This window comes from Nycticebus coucang, chromosome 12 (assembly GCF_027406575.1).
Source record: "Nycticebus coucang isolate mNycCou1 chromosome 12, mNycCou1.pri, whole genome shotgun sequence".
NCBI classification, from domain to species: Eukaryota; Metazoa; Chordata; class Mammalia; order Primates; family Lorisidae; genus Nycticebus; species Nycticebus coucang.
In genome coordinates this window covers 79,134,935-79,156,013 of record NC_069791.1, presented here as the reverse complement: position 1 = coordinate 79,156,013, position 21,079 = coordinate 79,134,935, and the positions used below count along the sequence as shown (strand labels likewise).

The window sequence follows — 21,079 nt, the reverse complement described above, 5'->3', positions numbered from 1 at the left end:
TGTCCCAGGACCCCACTCTAGAACCACCCTATGTGTATCTGAAGTAGGGTCTTTCTGACTAAGGGCCACCCAAGAACAATCCAGGGAAAGGTAAGTTGCCCCCCTCCTGGAAGGACAGTGCAGAGAAGAGCCTGACCTTGGTCTGTCAGTATCAGCTGCAGAAGTGGACAGAGCAATGTCAGAAAGATGTTTTTATGAAACTTACCCTGGAATGTTCTCTATTTCCAGGCTCCGAAAGTCACTCTAGTTCTATTATATCAAGAAGTTTATGCCTTACTCCGAACGTCACATCGGGCATGGTTTTTGTGATAGAATTTTTCCCGTTTCATACATTTTACCAGCAGACATGATGTGCTGTCTCTGGGACGGATCCCTGTAAGTGCCCGTCTACTTGACTGGTGTCATCCTGCAGGACTCGGCTAGAGTTGGGAAGAGGTGCCACCTGTCTCACTGTGTCCTTTCTCTCTTCTCTCACCCCGTCCTCCCTACTTCTCCCCCACGTGTTCTTGCCCTGTGCTCCTCACCCCCCACCCCAGTGCACTCCCAGAAGCAGAACAGGCAGACCTGCGTGCGGAAGAGCCTCATATGCGCCTTCGCCATGGCCTTCATCATCAGCGTCATGCTGATCGCGGCCAATCAGATCCTCCGGAGCGGGATGGAGTAGCTGCTCCCGCGGCCACGCCGCGCTGCTGCCCGGCGCACGTGCGCGCCCTGCGGGCGGACTCTCCCTGCACACAGCAGACGCGGACCTACGGACGGGTGGACGCGCAGACCACGCTACAGTTCCGGGAAGCACCCAAGCTTGAAGCGCAACTGGGGTTGCAAATCAACTTCATCTCCTTGGCAGGGACACAAAAGGGCTGTCTTCAACGCTTTAATGGTTTTGTTTCCTAATGCAATAAATAGCCAGGAGTTCCGATTTTTTGCTTCAACCACCAGTAGTAACTCTAAAGAAAAACTTCATCTTCATGTCGGAATTCCAGCAGCCATCCCGGGGTAATGGTGAGAGAGCAAGAGATAAAGGTGTGAACACCTGTCGCCTCCATACCCCATTCTTTCAACCCAGGGGGCAACAGGAGATTGCCCACTGGGGCCAACCCTCAGTTCCCAGAGGCTCACTTCTGGGTTGCCACAGAAGAGGGGGGACCTTCATCTCACCCTGGCTTCCTTCTTCTACCTATTGCAGGCCCTCCACCCCCAAGGCATGAGGGGAAAGCCATTAAGTGGGGTGCAGCCCCTGGTGGTTTGCAGCTGCACCCCCTCTGCTTCCGTTTTACTGCCTTTTCTACAGGACTCCTGTTGGCAAGAGCTGGGGAGCTCTCCGCACTTGGCTTTCAGTTCCTAGAGCCCATCCCGCACCAGCATTTTGGAATCTGCAGAGAGCCTTCCTCCCAGCTTTGCCACCTGCGCTGCCATTAGAAAAAAAGAGAAGCATAACCGTGGGCATCGGTATAACGTAGACACATAGACAGACATATATATTTGGCTTCTTCATGTGTGATGTCATTCTTCCCTAATTGCTTACACCTGATATAAGCTTGTCTTCCCTCCCACACTCATCCCTGCTTCTCTGGGGCAGGGGTGAAGCAGGTTGGGGGAGAGGAGGATGGAGACTGGTAGTGAGGTGTAAGCAGCCCATACCCAGCCATCTGGAGGCCGGGATACCTACTGCATCTCTGCGCCAGACAACCTCTGTAAGTTGGGGTGCTCGTGCACCTCACCTTGCCTTCATCTTGGAATTTGCTCTGTTAGTCAGTCTTCCCCAGCCGAAAAGGAGAAATCAAATCCAAAGCAGAAAGATGGAAAGATCAAACTACTGTATTTTACGTAATATCTTCTGGCATTCCGATTCTGCGACTGACTCATTTTCACAAGAAAGAGCAGGGGAAAAGATGTCGGTGAGCTTAGCCAACAGGACAGGTAATTTACTCCTGCCTGGGGAAGGGATGCAACGCCATTTCAAGTCTGTCATTTCCAGAGTTTTTCCTAGATGCCACATCAGCCACCACTGTTGATTCAAGCTTGCATAGTCCGACTAGCCAGTAATCTCTAGATATAATCTCTCCCCTCGTTCTTTTCCAAGCTCAGGTCTTTATTTCTGTAATGGAATTGTCTCGCTCCTGTTTCTTTTGATTACATGTTAAAGCTACACGTGTTTGCCCTTGTCCTTTCCCCCCTTTTCTCCCAGTAGGAGGCACCAGAAACTTTCCTGTCTCAATGCAGTGGGTAGGCTTTTTGGTGTGGTGCGTGTTCTTGATCTCCTCCCGAAGCCCTTCTTCCCTTGCAGCTTTCTCCCTACTGCCTCCTCAGACTTGGAGCACCCCGGTCTCTGATTAGGGTCTTCTAATCCACCTCTGTACATGCCTCCAGCAACAGCTTGGAGGCAGCTGTAGAAGTTTTCCCTCCCTCCTTGGGAGAATCAGAATATTCCTGATGAGCACAGATAAAAACTAGGGTTTGAGCCATAGTGTGGAGGAGGAAGCAGATGTAAGCTCCCTGGAGCCCAGCGGATTGAGCGCCTCTCTGTAAAATGTCCTGGAGTCCAGCAAGTAAGATAGCAGCCTGCCTTTCCCCTTCACCTGTCCAGCCACCAGCCACCTTGCACACTGCATGCCTGCCCCTTCTATCACTACCCTCGGCTGACTCCCCACAGGCCCTTTAGGATCAGAACCCTAAAGCAGAGCAGTTCCATATGCAGAATACTAATATATCAGACGACTTCATCCTTCCTTTCAGCCCAGGGCAGTTTGCCCTCTCCTGGCTGGACATGGATGGGAGGGCATAGCAGAATGTGCAGGGTCATGCTGCCCTGTCTTTAGGTAACCACTAAACCACATCCTCCTGGAGACAAGGATGCAAGACCCTAAGTAGACTGGATAGAAATCCAGGGATGATTCTTCAAGGAGTCCTGCCCCATGACAGCGGATTGCAATACTGCAGCCAAGGCTAGCCTTCAGGGCAGAAAATGAGGATTTCTTCAAAGGCTGATTTTTATGCAAGTTTTCTGCCTCTTACTAGAGAACAGAGAGCCCAAAGGATGGGGGCGGGGGTGTTAGATTTTATCAGCAGATAGATTAGCCACCTGTAGGGTGAGGATGAAATGACTTCTGGAGAGGTACCGACAGCTTAATTTCTATAAATGTCAGCATCCCTTCCCTAAAGATGACCCCTTTCCTCTCTTGCAGTGACCTGGAAGCTAGCCCATCCTACCCAGGAGAAAATCTAGGAGAATGTATTCCTCTGGGTGATGCAAGAAGGAAACCACAGAATTCTCTTTGACAGCTTAGGAGTTAAGCTCCCACCCTGGTAACCTCCCACATGACACCCAGGGGCTAAAGGCCACAGCGTGGGGAGATAGCCCTGGGCTACTAGCATTCATTAGACTTTGGGAGCTCAGAGTTTGTCCCTGTGACTCACACCCCAGTTCCTTTGCTTAGACAGTTTGTCTTGGATATATGGAAGGTTTCTTCATCAGGCATCCCACTCCCTGCCCTGCTCACACAAATATTATGCCTGGGGTCCCAGGTCAGCCAGTATCCCCACCACAGTGACTGTGATGGTCATGATGGAAAGTTCCAGAAAGTCCAGATCTCCCATGCCTGAGGTGTGCCATGTGACCCCAGCTAGAGGTGACCACTGTAGGAACTGAGAGGGAGGAGCCCAACCCCCTCTCTGTCTTCCCAGGTGATAGACTTAGGAGACAGCAACACAGGCTACCAGCCATGGAGTGACTGAGTGATTGGCAAACCAGCCTAGCTCATTCTTGCTACAAGAGCAGATGACCCCTAGACAACAAAGCAATGATCAGGGAGTCAGAGACATTTTAGTTGGGAGAGAAAGGGAAGTAGGCCCTGGCTCCATTGACCCCCAAAGACGCTATCTCCCCATATTCCAGATGTACACAGAGCCTCTAAACAGGACCCAGCATCAGAACTATTAGCAGTTACTTCCAGAATGTGCGTGGGTCCCACGTGACCAATCTGTTAAAAAAAAGTGGGGGGGGGGTTGCCATGGCAACCCTTGCATTCCACCCTGAGTTTGCCAAGGCACACAAAAATAGGGAACATTTTCTTAAAGAACACTCTAGTTCTGCCTGATTGCAACCTCACTCCCTGTAGCCACATCCTGCTGGGAGGAGAAATTACCCCCACAGAACCTGGGTGGTTTTTCTTCCTTTTTCTCTTATGTTTGAACTTGTCCTTCTATTTACTCAGGAGAATAGGAGCTAGAGCTACCTGTAAGTACAGTGGTATCTTCCCCTCCCCACCCCTGGGCCTACCTGCTAAGGCCCAGAGCAAGGACCCTTTAATCTAGGCAAATAGGCAGAAATGTCATCTAGAAGGCAAACAATATTTTAAGCTTTCAATCTTTAAAAGCATCTGTTTAGATGTTAAGAAGCTTCCCCACAAGCCAGAAATGTGAACTTCAGTGAACAGAGGTTTACATGTGATCTTAGGCAAGCCCAGTGCTTTCAGAAGTGTCCAGGTATTTTATTTGCAGAGAACAAGGTGTGTACAGAAGGTATCTTCTTTCTTGATACCTGCTCCTATCTCAGATTTTACATAACAGATGGTCTACTATCTTATGACTCTCCAGAAGAACCTATGAAAGATGGGCAGATCATTTTGATAATAATACCCCTTCCAACCTCCCATCCACAGAATCATAAAGTTATATATCTAAGAACTGGGAGAGAAAAATTTATCTTTTATTTCAAATGCTTCCTACTGGGCTTAAGTCCAGACTCAGGTCGTAAATCAAAGATTTGCACGTTGTTCTTAGCCTGTAGCTAGCAGCCTCCCTGGGACCTTCTGAGGGAAGAGCCAGAAAATGAAGGGTGTGACCACCAAGGACAACTCCCTGGGTTGGGCTGGCTTGGCCGAATGTGGCTGCGTGGCCCTGACACCCCATTTCAGCTGTCCCCTTTGTTCTCCCTCCTCGAGGAAGCTGCTGAGCTTGGCTTTTCCCAACTGGAGGTCTTAAACCATATTGGGTCATTACTGCACTATTTCTCCAAAGGCTCATGTAATCGTGATTTTCACCCTATGCCACCAAGATGCATGGAGTGTCTAGAAGCCCCCCACAAGGAAGGGCTGTGATGATGCAGATGAACTGAGATTAAGCTTCTAGACTTCAACACATACACAGGAGGACTGCAGAGCTGCAATATCTAAAGAACATCCTTCTGAAATGACTTCAGATTAGAACATTCGTCGGCCTTTCAGAGATCCCCAGGGACCTAAGAGTCCTTACCTGAAGGCCTTGCCAAAGCCATTTTCCCTCACCACCTGATTGTTCAGCTCCTCTAGAAGGGAAAAATCTATTTGAAATAGAGTAGAAGCATTATTCAGCAGCTAGGGTTTTCGATTTGAATTATTTAAAGCAATGGCAAAATAAAAGAGGATTGGGGTTGCTACTTACGGACCTGGTCACCATGATAATTTAAGTGTCAGAACTGTTCAGCTTCACTTCATCCTTGCTTTGACTGAGTCACTCAGGGGACTGTCCTCCGTTTTGTGGCCTTGCCAATGACAGTTGATTTGGAGGAAGGAGGTCAAGTGCACCAACCAGCCAAGCATTTCTCTTAGTGTTGTATGCTCATTGCAATGCTCATGGTCATTTTGACAGCTCTGGTTTCTACTTAATATTGGTTTGTGACCCTCTTCATAGGGCCTCAAAGAGACATTAGAATAATGCTCCAAAAGGCTTCAAGGCAGAATTAATTTGATTCCGTTGACTTGAAATCAGAATCGGGTTTTTCCGGTCCCACAAAGACAGCCCTTCAAAACTGGTAAAACTTGCCCTGTCCCTTGTCCCCTACCCTACTGTGGGCAGTGTGTCAGTTGAACTATGCTGGGCATGGTCTCATTGGCCTCTTTTCCTCAGGCGTGATGGGTTGGCTTTCAAACCAGTGCTTCTCATGCTGTCAGAAGTTACTGTCCAGGTGAAAAGGATGCAGATGCTGGGATGTTCCAGGGGGATGGAAGAGCAGGCTAACTAGGAAGGAATAATCCAGGGAATGCAAAGCTCAACTGTGATTCTGCTCCATCCTTGGATCTGAGAGAGAGAAAGAGGTTTTTAAAGGGCTGCAGATGCTGGTCTCTGAATGTCTTCCCTGGACAGCTGGCCTACTTTGGAAACATGCAGGGGATTGAGCACCATGGGGCTGCCTGTCAGTCTGGTCCACATGACATGCTCTGTGCATTTCCATGGAGGATGCCGACATCTGTCAAGTGCAGAATGCCTCTCCTGGGGCGCTCGGACCTGTTGAACTGAGGCCAGGAGAGCGGAGCAGAGGACCTGAAGTGTGGTCAGTTCTACCAGCTGGGAAGAGCAAAGGCAGAAGGGCAGCAGCCGGGTTACACTTCCCTCCTGGCCTTCAGGTCTCTCATCTCTAAAGCCAGAGGAAAGGGAAACGGAAAGAACTCTTCCATTGTGACATCCTATTGGTGTGAAACAAATCAGAATGAATGTTCACTACTGAGAGGGTCCCCGTTTCCCCCACGAATTGCATGAAGGACCGGCAGCTTTTTTTTTTTTTTAAACACAGGTCCCAAGAGACAGTTGTGATTAAAGTATCTCTTTTGGTGTCCATTGTCTATAAATGAAACAACGCAAATGGGTCTATGGTAAATGTGTCGTGCCTTGCAGGCAAAAGGTGTTGTTTATTCCTCACGGACTTGCTGATTCAAGGGAGCATGAAAGATGGGCTTTGTGTCCTTGTCTCAGCCAGTGTGAAAATAAAGGGATTCAGTCACTTCGCCAGAGGTCACATGACTGAGAACTCATGAGTAAAGCAGATGAAACAGAGCCAGATTCCAAGAAAAGATGCTCGTTTCGCCATCTGAAAAAGCCTAACCGAAAGCTACTGATTAAAGAGCACAATTTCCAGTCACTGCTTTCTTTCTTTATTGTCTGGCCACTGCAACAGCAGTTCCAATATACTAGGTTGATAGCGATTTGTTAATTATTTGTATCACCCAAGAAGGAAGAGAGTCGTGATCTCTGATGATTGTCAGAAATTAGATTAACAGTCCTGGAGACCAGCCACCTGCGGTCGCCCTTTAGATGGAGGATGAGTGATGCTGAGAACAGGTGGATGCTTTAGGTGTGACTACCCGCAACCAGGGGCAGAGAGCAGGAGGGGAGTGGCTGCAGGACCCACAGGAATCTCCAGCCCTTCTGCCCCATGCCAACATAAAACCCTAGGTTCTGGTTTTTTCCTTTCTTCCTAAAGTAGACTGATGTCTCAGTCATTGTTTTGATAGCAAGCCTTGTTCTTCTTTGGAAAGACCTAGATTGGCCCAAACAAAAGGACCCTCTATGCTCTTGGAGAAGACTGGCACAAGCCAGTGTCTCTCAGCTCTTTCTAAGGAAAATCAAAGGAAATCCCATCTTTCTTACCTGAAAATCAGCATTCAGGAGTCCTGGAAAGTCTTCTTAGTGAGGTTAGGTTTTGTTCCCCAATTCTGAATCCAGGAAGAAGGTATGTCTCCAAGGACTAACCAAAGCAAAGCCTTTGGAGGGAAATCAGACTCAGAAAGTCCAGTTGGGCAGTGGGTTGACAAACTCTCATCTATTGGGTGGATGTGGGAGGGTCACTGTGATCCTAGAGGTCATTAGACTTCACTTGTGAGTTGTTTCTCAAAGCACAGCAGTAAATGACTGGAATCCTTGCCCCCAACACGCTGGGTGTAAATAGAAGCACAGCTGAGGATTATTATGGCCAGGACAGTTAGAGTTCGGCAGCTCTTATACCCAGAATGGGCCACAAATACTGAATTCCTGGATCACAATCTTCCCATGTACCTCATTCACATTCCTTTCTGTTTTCATTCAGTATTAGTTGATGATTTCTGCTATTACATGATGTGAGAGAGTCAGCAGACTAGTCAAAAGAAAAATCTTTATATAAAATGTAAATATTACTATAAATTAACTTGGCATGCAACGTATTGATCAAATGAAGTATATATTATTACTTGTTATCTTAGTGTATAAAGAAAAACTGACTGCCATATTAACCAGATGTTTTCTTTAACCAAACTTGTCTGTAAATATATAATCTGTATAAAAAAGAGTCTAATTTACCATTATTTATGCAATAGAAAAAATAAAAGTTCTTTCTTTTTTCCTTTTGATGAGAGATTGAGTTCATTATCTGTGACTTGATTTGCAAATGGGTCAGGAGAGTCATTGCTGTGACCTGGAAGGGCAGCAGATCTGTTCAGTTGACAGGTCGGTGTCACCAAGAAACAGCAGGTGAGGAGGCCGTGGGGGAATCTGGTTGTGTGATGGGACCCGGAAGAGAAATGATTGGCATAAAGGGAAAGAAGTGGACTGTGGAACATATGGTAAGAAACATGAAACATCTTCTGGCCGAGGAACAGACATTATAATTCAAAAAACTTTGCAGACGCCTAAGCTAATGGTGTCGTCCTTTTGACAATCCTTTGGCCAGATTCTTCCCAACATTAGCATTCAGGCACTGCACAGCTTTCACTTATGCTTTTGGAATTTTTAATGTTATTTGAGCTTCTTGGGGAGAGAAAAAGACATCTATTCCCTTGTATAAATAAGGAAACAGAAGGTACCAAAAAATTTAAGCAACTTGACTAAGGGCATTAGCTAAGATCCAGCCCGAATTTAAACCAAAACTTTGGCCTCCTCTCTCCGAGCCCCATGAAGCATCTCGTATTTTCTTCGCTTCTTAAACATGACACATTTTTCCAAATGGCTTGTCCTTAGCCAAAAATCAAAGTTTATAATTGTGTATATTCTCACAAAGTCTTTTAGGGAACCATATTCTCAATGTTGTATTTTACATGCCTTCTTAAGGGTGACATAGGAGGTAAAATCATTAAGCATTTGTTTCTTAACAATCCTAAAAATAGAATGTTCTAGGCATAAAGCACACTTTTCTTTCTGTTAAAGGGAGCCTCTGGCAAATTCCAGTGAATTAATGAATTAGATTTTTATCTGCTCTGATCTGTAGTTTTAAGATTTTTTATTATAACCCGGTAGTTACTTATGAATATTCATTCTCCAAGGCTACTCACCCCAGGAGTTTCCTGCACAATAAACCGTTCACCAGGGGACTGACAACAGAACTCAGCATCTCTGACCCCGACACGCGGAGAAAAAGACAATGAAGCCTGAGGGCTCATTGCCCATCATTGGCCCAAATCAGATAATATTCAAGGTTAAAAAGAAAAAAGGTCACCTCTCCCTTAAGATGTGAATGTACCTTTGAGTCCCACTGGAATGTTTTTCCATAATCTTGAAGATAAAGGAATTTCAAAAGCTTTCCTTTTAGATAAATATTTGTGGTCCAGCCACATGCACAATTTGAAAGCTGTGTTCGTGAATTCTGACACAGCTGGCCGTTCTACCCATAGCAAGGATCTTGGCTTCGAGTGACAAATGATGGGTGTCTTGGTTGCCAAGGACCCAAGGCCTGCTGTCGCACACCCTGATTTTACACTCAGGACACCCAGGCTTCAGTCACTGGACAATGGCCGAGCAGAGGGAACAGCCGTGCCCCAAATTCCCTGCTATGCAACCCTGGGTCCTGGCAGGGTCCATGGCCCTGACACTCAGGGCCATGCTTCAGACAGGTCCGTGTGCGGCAGAAGGAGGCTGTCTGGTGTGGAGGGTCTCAGTCCTGCCACTGTGCTCACACCTGGCTGCCTGTCATGGGGAACCCTGCTCTGGTTTCTGAATTTCCTGGGGCCAGGAAGCAAGACACAGGTGTTAACTACAGGGGACTCCAGGACTACGCTGAGACAGCATGCTGCCTGAGACCCTTTGTGAGAGCGGCTCTTGTGACCTTTGTCTCCTACTCCTTCCCCATCTCTGCTCCAGCTCCAAGTCAGGCAGACTTCAAAGACTCTCCTAGCCAGTGGTTCTCAACTCTGTTTGCACGTGGGAATTGCCTAGAGAGCTTTAAAAAACATACCACTGTCTTGGTTCCTCCCCCAGATAGTCCAGTGCACTGGGGTGATCCTGTTGCTCTGGGGGTGACCCCATTGCTCTAGAGTGATCCATTGATTGGGGTGACCCCATTCTCTGAGGTGATCCCATTGCCCTGGGGTGATCCCTTTCTCAAGGGTGATCCATTGATCTGGGGTGACCCGGATTTCTGAGGTGATCCCATTGCCGTAGGGTGGTCCCCTTGCTCTAGGAAGCAACCTGGGCATCAGGGATTTTAGAAGCTCCACAGAGGATTATAATTGTGGACAGGGTCAAAAACTAAGATGGTGAGTTCCTACTCGTGCTGACTCGGCTGATTCCAAGGAAGCAGGCCTGTCCTCTAAGCAAAATGGCTCTCAGAGTGTGGCCTGTCATCTAGGCCCTGAGGACCTATATGTTAAACATGCACAGCCTCAGGCCATACCACAGCCTAATCAATCAGAACCTCTGGAGGTGGACACAGCAACAAGCCCCCGAGTAATTTTCACTCACTCTCAAGTTCGAGGACCACTATCTTAGTAACTTTTTTTTTTACACTGATGGGTATGGAAATCAGTACATAATTATGATTATTGGAATTACCAGGAGCTTTATAAATGTAAAGATGCTTTGGGCTCCTCTCAGACCTACTGAATCAGAACATCAGAGGAAAAGCCAGCTGTTGGGGGGCTTCTGAGGAAGCCTGTGGGAGCCACCAGGAGGGAAGTTCGAGCTTCAGGGATCTCAGCCTCTTGAGATCGGAGGGCTGGGCCATTCCCCTGGGGTGGGCTCCCCCCAGAGTGCTCATAGCTCCTGGGCCTTAGGAGGTATTTCCTGGAGGTCGTCCCCAGGTTCACCTGCAGTTATAGCCCATATCCCTGACACACAGCAGCAGAGACCTGTGTGGGGCTGCAGAAACCGCTGCCCTCCCCTGGAGGATCCCAGATGGCTTTCCCTCCTGCCACTGCAGTGACAAAGCCACGGCTGTCAGGCTGTCCCCAGGAAACAAAGGAGTGGGAGTGGAGCATGTAAAATAAATGACATTCCCCCATTTTCCCTAAGATGAATCTAGAAGACAGGAGAGTGAAAATGAGCAGGAAGAAGGAGCGAGGGTGTGAAGGTGAATTATACCTCAATAAAGTTGTTATCAAAAATGACACAAAGCACAGCCTCAGATAAAGGGGAAGCCCCAAGAATTCCCACAAGGTGTGTGAGTGTGAGCCTCAGCTTGGGATCAGAGAGGCTGGCACAGACCCTGCTTCTTTCTACCAGGGGCTTGGGACAGAAGGCCCCGCACCTCAGAAGGCAGTGCTGGTCCAGCAGGCCACGGCCACCTGGAGGAGGACTCAGCCAGGAGTTCCTTCAGCCTCAGCTCTTCCCAGCCATATGGCATGAAGAAGACCTGGCCAGGCCTTTATGCCTTTGAGGCTCTGTGGTCCAGGAACCCCATGGAATTCTTTTTTCCTGGTGGCTGTCCCTGCAGCACCGGCCACCAATCCCTCCACCAGCCTCCTCTAAGGGTGGGGTATCAGTCTAGAAAAGGAAATGTGGGGAGTATGTGTGTATGTTGGGGGGATGGGCACTGGAGGGGTCTGCAGTGTCATTCCATAAGAGAGGACACAGGGTCGTGCTGTGCAGGGTGGGGACAGGCCATACACAGACTCTAGGTCATCTGTGACTTTGAATGAAAAAAATGACCTTCCTTATCCATCTGACAGCTTACTTTGCTCATCATTGTATTCCCAGCACCTAGCACTGTGCCCAGCAGTGCTCAATAAATATTTACTAAATAAATAAATAAGGAACCCAAATGAATGGCCTCCCCTCCAGATTGCAGGGCAGTGCAGGGCTCTTATGCCTCCACCTTCTCCTCTCTATAGTCTCCCTCCACCTCCCACCCTCCTGCCCCTGGTTCTCATGCTTTTGTCAAAATCAAGTATGCCTATGCTCTATGTTTTGTTTTAGCTTCTCTACCATCAGGAATTCTTTATCCTCCCTGATAAGCCAGGGTGGGAGGCAATCTTCAGTCTGGTGCCATGGAGCTGCACCATTCTCTGGCTAGGAGGCAAGCCTGTGCCCTCCCTGAGAGCCAACAGTGTCCATTCCCTTGGCTGGGTCCATGGTGGCCACAGCCTCAACACGTGGCAGCCATTCTGGGCTGGGATGGATGGGTTCTGCCAGATTCCCTGCACAAGTCCACCCCCTCCGTCTGCAGGTTTCTACACACACCTGCCGACTGACTGCCAATGCCACCAAGCAGCAACCACCTTCCCTATCTCCAACAGACGCCTTAGAGACCCATTCAGGTCACTAGCTGGCATCTGCTGTGCAGATACGAGGCTGATAGAGATGGAAACAAGATGTTGAAAGTTCCATAGAAAAACCTGCAATTACAGCCCCGGCTCAGAAGTCTTCAGGAAGAATCCATCCCAGAAGAATGCAGCAGTGCAAAAGAGACAGCACTGCTCATTTGGAAACATTTTTATTTTTAATTATGAAATATTTCAAGCACAAATAAAATAACAGACAGTAGTATACCTATCACCCAGATTTAACAGATGTGAATATTTTGACTAAGTGTCTCTCTTTTTCACATACACTTTCTCTCTCTCTCTCATTCTCTCTTTCTGTATTTCCATCTGTCTTTATTTCTCTTTTAAGTGCCCTTAGAGGTGCTGCCAATGCTCCAGGCTACTCTAGCTTTCTCTGCCCCCTCCCCCCCTTCCTGATGTCACCACCTTCCTGAAACTGATACTGTAGTATTCGGTACTCTCAAGAGAAACAGAAGCAACAGGAGATATAATTGGCTCATAGGATTCTGGAGGCTGAGAAGTTATTCTGCTACCTGCAAGCTGCACCCCCAGGAAAACTGCTGGTGTCAACTCCAATCTGAGTCTGAAGGTCTGAGAATCAGGGGAGCTGGTGGTGTAAGTCTCAGTCCAAGGACAGGAGATGAAATGAGACATCCCATCTCAACAGGTAGGCAGGAAGAAAAAGGGCAAATTCCTCCTTCCATCTTTGTATTTGATTTGCGTCCCCAGTGGATTGGGTGCTGCCCACCCGTGTTGGGGAGGGAGATCTATTTACTGAGCTCACTGATTAAAATGCTCATCTCAGCCTGGCATGGTGCCTCGCACTTGTAATCCTAACACTCTGAGAGGTGGAGGCGGGTGGATTGCTTGAGCTCAGGAGTTTGAGACCAGCCTGAGCAAGAGTGAGACCCTGTCTCTACTAAGAAATACTAGCCAAGAATTGTGGTAATTGCCTGTAATCCCCACTACTTAGGAGGCTGAGACAAGAGGATTGCTCAAACCCAAGAGTTTGAGGTTGCTGTGAGGTATGATTCTACTCAGAGTGACAGAGAAAGACTCTGTCTCAAAAAAAAATTAAAAAAAAGAAAGAAATTCTCATCTCATCTGGAAATACCCTCACAGACACATCCAGAAAAAAAGAAAAAAGTTTAATCTGGGCATCCTGTGGTGTAGTCAAGTTGATGCATAAAATTAAGCATCATAGGAAGATCTCATCTATATTTTTTGGAATTCTTGGGAGGACAGGACAGGCTTTCTGAAAAAGAAGTAAGGAAGTGTAGGAATAGTACATTCCAGGCAGAGGGATCAGCATGTGCAAAGGCCCAACGGCATGGCCCACTTGTCTAGGGAACTGGTTGTGAGGACTATGCATTAATTCCGGAGAGAAACGATGGTGACCTCAACTCAGAAAATGAGAATGGCACATAGAGAGCAAGGAAGACACAGAGATTGAAGGAGACTCTGAGGGCCTGGTAATCGATGTGCCTTGAGGGGTGGATGACTCTGGCATAACATCTGGGCCTCTGGTTGAGAAGAAGCGGGGGATAGTGAATTTAGTTTAGGTCATGCCTTTGGGGCACCCAAGTGATATAAGAGAAAACTGCAGCCTGTCTTGGATATTTACCACTGTTCAAACAAGGGGATTCCGTCAGCCTTGGAGGAAATTGCTCTTTCCTCCATGATGTCTGGTATCATTTAGAGTTCCTGGCTCTGCAGGAACTAGGCAGATGAGAGAGTTCAGGCCAAGGGCAGGCTGGAAGGTGAGGATAAAATCAAAGCCTCCCTGAGAGGGTAAGCAGGCTGGTGACATGGAGACAAAGCCCAGCACCTCAGCAGCCTGCATTGAAAGAAATCCTGCTGCTGGCTTGTCCATTGTTATCTTTGTATCTACTGATGTTTCAAAGAACTTAAGGAGAAACTGTCGATATTTCCAAGTCCAAGTAGACAGAGGTGATGGCTATGGGATTAGAACTCATCCCAACAGCCTTGCTTTGCTTAGCTCAGTATCAATAGCCTGGAACAGATTCATTTTAAGGCCCTTAAACAATGTACGTACCTAAGCAGTGTGGCCACTCACATTCTCAGCCACAACCCCCCTGCCTCACCACACACATTGCTAATCTAGACCTGAGCTCAATTATCTAACAGATTCATTGCCAAACCTGGGTTTTCATAAATGATTTCCAGGAAATGTGAGGGTTGAAATCAAGTTGAACTCATGTGGTTTTGCTCTTCATCTTGAATTTTCTCTTGTGATTTCTGGAAGACCTTGCAGTTCTGACTTCAGCAACCTCTGCTGGTTGCTTGTTTTGACTCCAGGAAGCTCCAAGGTAATCTATCCTATTAAATCCAAATAGAATGTTGGCAAGTAAGAGTCCCAGCGTCAGCCCACACAAAAGAATGGTTTATCTTGCCTGAGAAGTATAAAATCAAATATCCATATCATTGGAGGGAATTTTCTTCGCTTGGCTTTCCGAATAAAATATGCTTTGAACTCCCTTACCGGAGGCTTTTTAAAAAGCAAAATGTCTTCAGTTGAATCATTTTTGTAAAACCACTGCCCTTTGCTTTCTTTCAGCAAGCTTGGAGGCCTCAGAATTTTGATGAGAGTATCAGAGCCGTTTTCCAAGTGTCCTCACTGTGATTACATATTAGCACATGTCACCATATTGAAAGACCTGAGACCCAGTTGACACTCACTTGTCAGATCAAAAACCTGTAGTGTAAAAACGGATGTAAATATGAGAGACTCTCACAATACAACTTGATTATTAGAATGACCACTTGCTTTATTCGGATGCACCTTAGTTTCCAAATAGATTGTAGCTTAACTATAAGAAATTTCTACATCCAGGAGGATTAGTACCTGGCCCTTCCTCACAAACCTCCTGTCTGCCATTCCACAAAACACAGAGGGACAACTATTCTTGTGTGCCATCTTCTCTTTTCCTATCAGTAGTAATTTTCTCCATGTTTTTCCTTACTTTATCATTTTTCTGTGGTGTAGAAGATATTCAAGAAGATATAAGCAATGTTAAAAGATAGTGCTTTTATCACTATCTTTTTCTCCCCTCTGCCAAGTTTCCACTAAAATAATGATGAAGATGTGCAAATAGAGGACAAGAATCAACCCTGGAAACCAAAAGTGAAAGTTTAGAAGCAAACTTCTGAAACCACAAAACCAGTAAGATTTAAGAAGAAATTCAGTGGATGATCAACTCCCATGCTACCTAGTGAGCCACGGTCAAGCCACAAGTGGCGGCGTGTCTGCAGTTAGCTTAAAATGGAACAGCCTCTGCCTGACCTCTCGACGGAACAGGGAATAAGGGTCTTCTTCTTTCCATTACTCCCCACATCCGTAGTTTGGGGAATCAGAAGCTTTCCATCCTAGGGATACCACTATTCTCTCTTTGAATTCATCTAGGAACACAGGCTAGGGACTAATAACTAATTTCACATCAGAAACCATGAAGGCCAAGAAATATTAGGATGACATATTCAAAGTGCTGGGGGGAGGGAGACTTATCAATCAAGAATTTGGACTTTTATATCCAGCAAAACTAAAATGGTACCTTTTCCTTGTAATTCCTTTTTCTTCTGTCTGACTTAAAAGACAACTGCATTTGTAAAGCAAGAATTATAAACCTGTGTTTATGGGCATGCAAAATAGAAAGATAGAATTTGTGAAAGTAATGGCAAAAGGAAACAGAGATACATGTGTATAAAGACATAAAGGAACAAAGCTTTTATACACTATTGAAATTAAGGTGGTCTTAGTCTGAAGTAGATTGCTATAAATTAAGATGGTACCTGTAATTCCCAGGGAAACCACTAAGAAAATACCTGATAAAAGGTATAGTAAACAAATGACGAGGGAATTAAAACGGTATACTGTGTTAAACACAATTATGGAAAGACATCATTTTGGATTAAGCTCATTAACTAGGCCTTAAAGGACATACCAAGATGGAATCAGACACACTAAATGCTGTGCAATCAAACTGAAACCATAAGGAAGCAGACAGATCCCCAAACAGATTTTTTCTCCTGAAAATATGAGATTCCAACATAAGGAAGTCTCCTCTGCTCTACAAAAGTAACCTGAAGTAACCAGGTTTTTTCTATTGTTTTGTTTTTTGGTTCCCATCTTTAAAAACTTACTGTTTTCTTTCTCAGTGAGATTTAAGACCAAATAAGTCCATTTATGATGGTGACAGAATGACATCAATGCCTAAATTGAGAGGTTGACCAAAAGGGGGGAATTGTTAAATCACGTTTAACCTAAAATTGTCTCCTTACATATTTTAAGTCAGCCTAAAGGTTTCTTCATACATAGCAAATTGTAACCTACCTGGATGTGCAAATGGACAATAACCCACTATAGAATTTTGGCTAATCACAGGTAGCCAATTTTTCAAGCCATATTTAAATTAAACACCAAGCTATAACCAATCCAGGTGTTCCTGTACCTCACTTCCATTTTTTGCTTATAGCTTTCCTTTATTTCTCTCCATAAATGTTATCCAACTATGTGGCAGCCCCACAGTTGCTCTGAACCTATTTTGGTTCTGCCCAAGTCACAAATTGTTCTTTGCCCACTTAAATGCTGTTAAATTTAATTTGTCTCAAGTTTTTCTTTTAACAACTGGAAAATCACTACTTAACAGAGAAGGCAGCAATGATGGATTAAAGAATTATTAAGACACATAGTTTCCAGTTCTCATGGAAGGAATTTGGAAATTGTGGCTCAACTATAATTGCTGCTCAAACTATAATTAATATGCTAACAACAAGTAGTACTGAAAGAACTGAAAAATAAACTACTCTTCTTAAGTCCATAAGAGAAGTGAAATCACAGGGCAACCTGCTTACCCCAAAAGGGAAGAGAATAACCACTTACCAGAGCAGAAACTTGTGTATAGCAACCTCCAAGAGAACCATTGCCAGGGTAGGAAAACCTGAGCTGCAATTGATAAATCGCTGGAATCTAGGTATAGACAAGTCTTGGTGTTAAAACTCCAGGGGTGAGCAGTGTGAAGAAGAGGAGGCGAGAATGACCCCCAGACCGACCAAAACTCGTGCGTCGCTGCATCCCTGCATCCAGCGCCTACGTCCTGCTGCAGTTGCCACCATGCCCAAGAGAAAGGCTGAAGGAGAAGCCAAAGGAGATAAAGTCAAGGGAAAGGACGAACCACAGAGAAGAGCCACAAAGTTGTCTGCTAAACCTGCTCCTCCAAAGCCAGAGCCCAAGCCTAAAAAGACCCCTGCAAAGAAAGGAGTGAAGGTCCCCAAAGGGAAGAAGGGAAAAGCTGACGCTGGCAAGGAGGGGAACAACCCTGCAGAAAACGGAGATGCCAAAACAGACCAGGCACAGAAAGCTGCAGGTGCTGGATGCCAAGGGAAGTGTGTGCATTTGTGATAACTGTACTTCCGGTGACTGTACAGTTTGAAATACTACTTTTTATCAAGTTTAATAAAAATACAGAATTTTGTTTTACTTTTTTTTTTTAAGCTATGTTGTTAACACAGAGAACACTTCATTGTTTTGGGGGAAAGGAGCATATGTCACTAATAGAATGTCTCCAAAGTTAGACTGGTATGAGGGAAAATGTCTTTTATGTCCTATTCTCCCTCTGCCTTCAGCATAGTCTTAACTCCCTTAAACCCAGTCACCTTTTGGGACCTGATTCCCAATAATTGGTTACCAGTATATCAAGGAATCTGGACTTTTTCAGTAATTTATACCACTGAGATGGCATCCCCTTAAAAGAGCAGTGGTTCCATTTGTAGACTGTTGGATCTTCAGATAACTTCTGCCATTTTCATTTCATTTCCTGAAAGTCAGGGTCGGCTTGTAAAAAGTTGTTAAACAACATCCTAAATGTGAAATGTCAACCCTCACTCTAAACATTTCCTGTTCAGAGTATCAAATGAAGACTTCATTGGGTTTTATAGTGGCTCTCAGATTTTTGGAAGACCATTGAAGAAGGGAGTTTGAAAGTTGTATACTGTTAACGATTGTCTGCCCATGTCCTGCCTGAAATACCATGATTGTTTATGAAAAGTATCTTTAATAAAGCTGGATACAGTTTGGCAAAAAAATAAAAAATAAAAAACTCCAGGGGTATTGGGTGCTGCCTGTGGCTCAAAGGAGTAGGGTGCTGGACCCATATGTCAGAGGTGGTGGGTTCAAACCTGGCCCTGGCCAAAAACTGCAAAAAGTAAAAACAAAACAACCTCCAAGGGTATCTAGTCATGGGGGGAGCACCCAGCCTTTTGCTTTTGTGAGCTTTACACCTAGGATCTCATATATCAGAGAAAAATCTCCTCGAGCATCTGATAGAGTGAGGGGAAGGAAACTATCTTGAAATACACCAGAGCATTCAGTTCTTCTTAACAAGCTCTGCCCTCAGATCAAACTAGTTAACCAGAACCTAAATTGATGAGAGAAGGAACCTAACTGATCTGGGGGAAGGGAACACCCAACTCCACTCCACTCTACATACCCAAGAGGGAAAAGAGAAATACTCAGCTCCAGCCCATTGTAGCCATCCTAAAAAGAGAGGGAAAAAACTGATAAATATTTGTTAAGTTTGCAGTCCCGAGGCAAACAAGGCTGATACCTAATCATAGGACTATAAAACATTTTTCCCTGTCCCCCTGCACCTTACCATCACACCAATAAGAGCCTATTGACAGCAGTTCTTTTTACCTTATATATCATATCCAGCTAGAAAGAAGAAAATTATAAGGAATACTAAAAGGCAAAAAGCAGTTTGAGGAAACAGAGCAAGCAAAAGAACCAGATGTGGCAGGGATGTTGGGATTTTTAGACAGGGAATTTAAAACTATAATTAATATGCTAAGGACTCTAGTGGATAAAGTAAATATCATGTAAGAACAGACGAATCCTAAGAAAGAATAAAAAATAAACACTGAAGATCAAAAACACTATACCAGAAATGAAGAATGCCTTTGATGGGCTTGAGAGCAGACTAGACAGAGTTGAGGAAAGACTCTCTGAACTTGATAATACATCAATAAAAGATCCCAAAACGGAAAATCAAAGAGAACAAAGACTTAAAATAGAGCAGAATATCCAAGAACTATGGGACGATAAAAGGTATAAATGCATATAATGAGAATGCTAGTTGGAGAAGGAAGAGAGAAAGGAACAGAAGCAATATTGGAAGCACTAGTAACTGAGAATTTCCCAAAATTAATGTTGGACACCAAACCAGAGGTCCGGCAAGCACAGAGAACACCACAAATAATAAATGCTAAAGAAGAAAACAAGCCTTACACCTGGGCATATCATATTTAAACTAAAGATAGAGAAAAACAATCCTGAAAGAAGGCAGAGAGGAAAAACACCTAAAGAGGAGCAAAGAGAAGAAATTACCTCCAACTTCTTTTCAGAGCCATGCAAACAAGAAGAGAGTAAAGTGAAATGTATAAACTGTTAAGGAGGAAAAAAATTACCTTGCTAGAATTCTGTACCCTCAAAACTACCTTTCAAAAGTGAAAGAGAAATAAAGACTCTAAAGCAAGTAAAAATTGAGAGAATTTTTTGCTAATAGACCTTCCTTGAAAGAATTCAAGGAATTCAACTTCCTTTAAAAAATTCTTTAGAGAAAAAGAAACTAGATCAGAAAAGAAAGGAAGAGCCTCAAAGAAGGAATAAATAAAGGTAAAATAAACACTTTAAATTTCTTATTTTTAATTGATCTAATAGATAAAAGTTCATTCAAAATAATGAAGCAACAATGTATTTAATGACGTATATTTATTTATATATCACATATATGCTTACATATGCTTGTCTATAAGCGAAATGAATGACAGTAATGATGCAAGGGATGGGAGGAAGGAAGTAGGATATCCTTTATCAGAAGTTGCTCATACTGCCCATGAAGTGGTATAGTGTTATTTCCAAAAAGACTTGGATTAAATGTATATTGCAAACTCTAGGGAAACCACTTTAAAAAGTGGGGGGGAAAGCATAATTGACATTCTAACAAAGGAAAAATCATAGAATCATTTAAAAAGCTCAATTAGGCTGGACACTGTGGCTCATGCCTGTAGTCCTAGCACTCTGGGAGGCTGAGGCATGTGGATTTCATGAGCTTAGGAGTTCAAGAACAGCCTGAGCAAGAGTGAGACCCCATCTCTACTAAAAACAAAAACAAGAAAATTAGCCAGGCATTGTGGTGCAGGCCTGTACTCCCAGCTACTTGGGAGGCTGAGGCAAGAGGGTCACTTGAGCCCAGGAGTTTGAGGTTGCTGTGAGCACTCTAGCCTGAGGCAACAGACTGAGACTCTGTCTCAAAAAATAAATGAATAAAATTTTCAATTGAAACCATAAAAGGCATAAAAAGAGTACAAAACTAAAAGAGGAACAAATAATGAGGGAGACAAATAGAAAACAGTAACAAATGTGATAGATATTAACCCAGGTATATCAATAGTCACTATGAATACCGATGATCTAAATGCACCAATTAAAAGAGAGAGATTGGCTGAGCCCTGTGGACTGAGCACTCTGAGAGGCTGAGGAGGGTACATCACCTGAACTCGAGAGTCTGAGACCAACCTGAGCAAATGTGAGACCCCCACCTCTACTAAAAATAGAAAAACTAGCTGAGCATTGTGTCAGGTACCTCTAATCCCAGCTACTTGGAAGGATGAGGCAGGCTGATGGCTGGAACCCAAGAGTTTGAAGTTTCTATTAGCTGTGACAATACTGTAGACTCTGGGCCAAGAAATAAGACCCAAGTACATGCTGTCTACAAGAAACCCACTTTAAATATAAAGAC

The 21,079-nt window shown here is 44.8% G+C and overlaps 2 protein-coding genes across 6 annotated transcripts in view; both read left to right on the top strand.

Moving 5' to 3' along the window:
* CALN1 (calneuron 1) overlaps positions 1 to 21,079 on the top strand; it is a 625,091-nt gene that overhangs the window by 505,111 nt on the left and 98,901 nt on the right. For 3 of the 5 annotated variants that reach the window (XM_053556330.1, XM_053556326.1, XM_053556327.1), the window contains exon 6: positions 537 to 8,141. The exons of the other annotated variants lie outside the window; for them this stretch is intronic. In XM_053556330.1, coding sequence (XP_053412305.1) covers positions 537 to 664 — 128 coding nt within the window. In that variant the 3' untranslated portion in view covers positions 665 to 8,141. Of the gene's footprint in view, positions 1 to 536; positions 8,142 to 21,079 lie in introns of those variants that run through there. 5 annotated transcript variants of the gene reach the window in all.
* On the top strand, positions 17,292 to 17,873 carry LOC128561758 (non-histone chromosomal protein HMG-17-like). Its single transcript, XM_053556331.1, has one exon. The coding sequence runs from the start codon at positions 17,317 to 17,319 to the stop codon at positions 17,680 to 17,682; it is 366 nt and encodes a 121-aa protein (XP_053412306.1). The 5' UTR covers positions 17,292 to 17,316; the 3' UTR covers positions 17,683 to 17,873.

Coding starts and splice junctions, on each gene's coding strand:
- LOC128561758 (XM_053556331.1), top strand. CDS start 17,317: ATGACCCCCAGACCGACCAAAACTCGTGCGTCGCTGCATCCCTGCATC.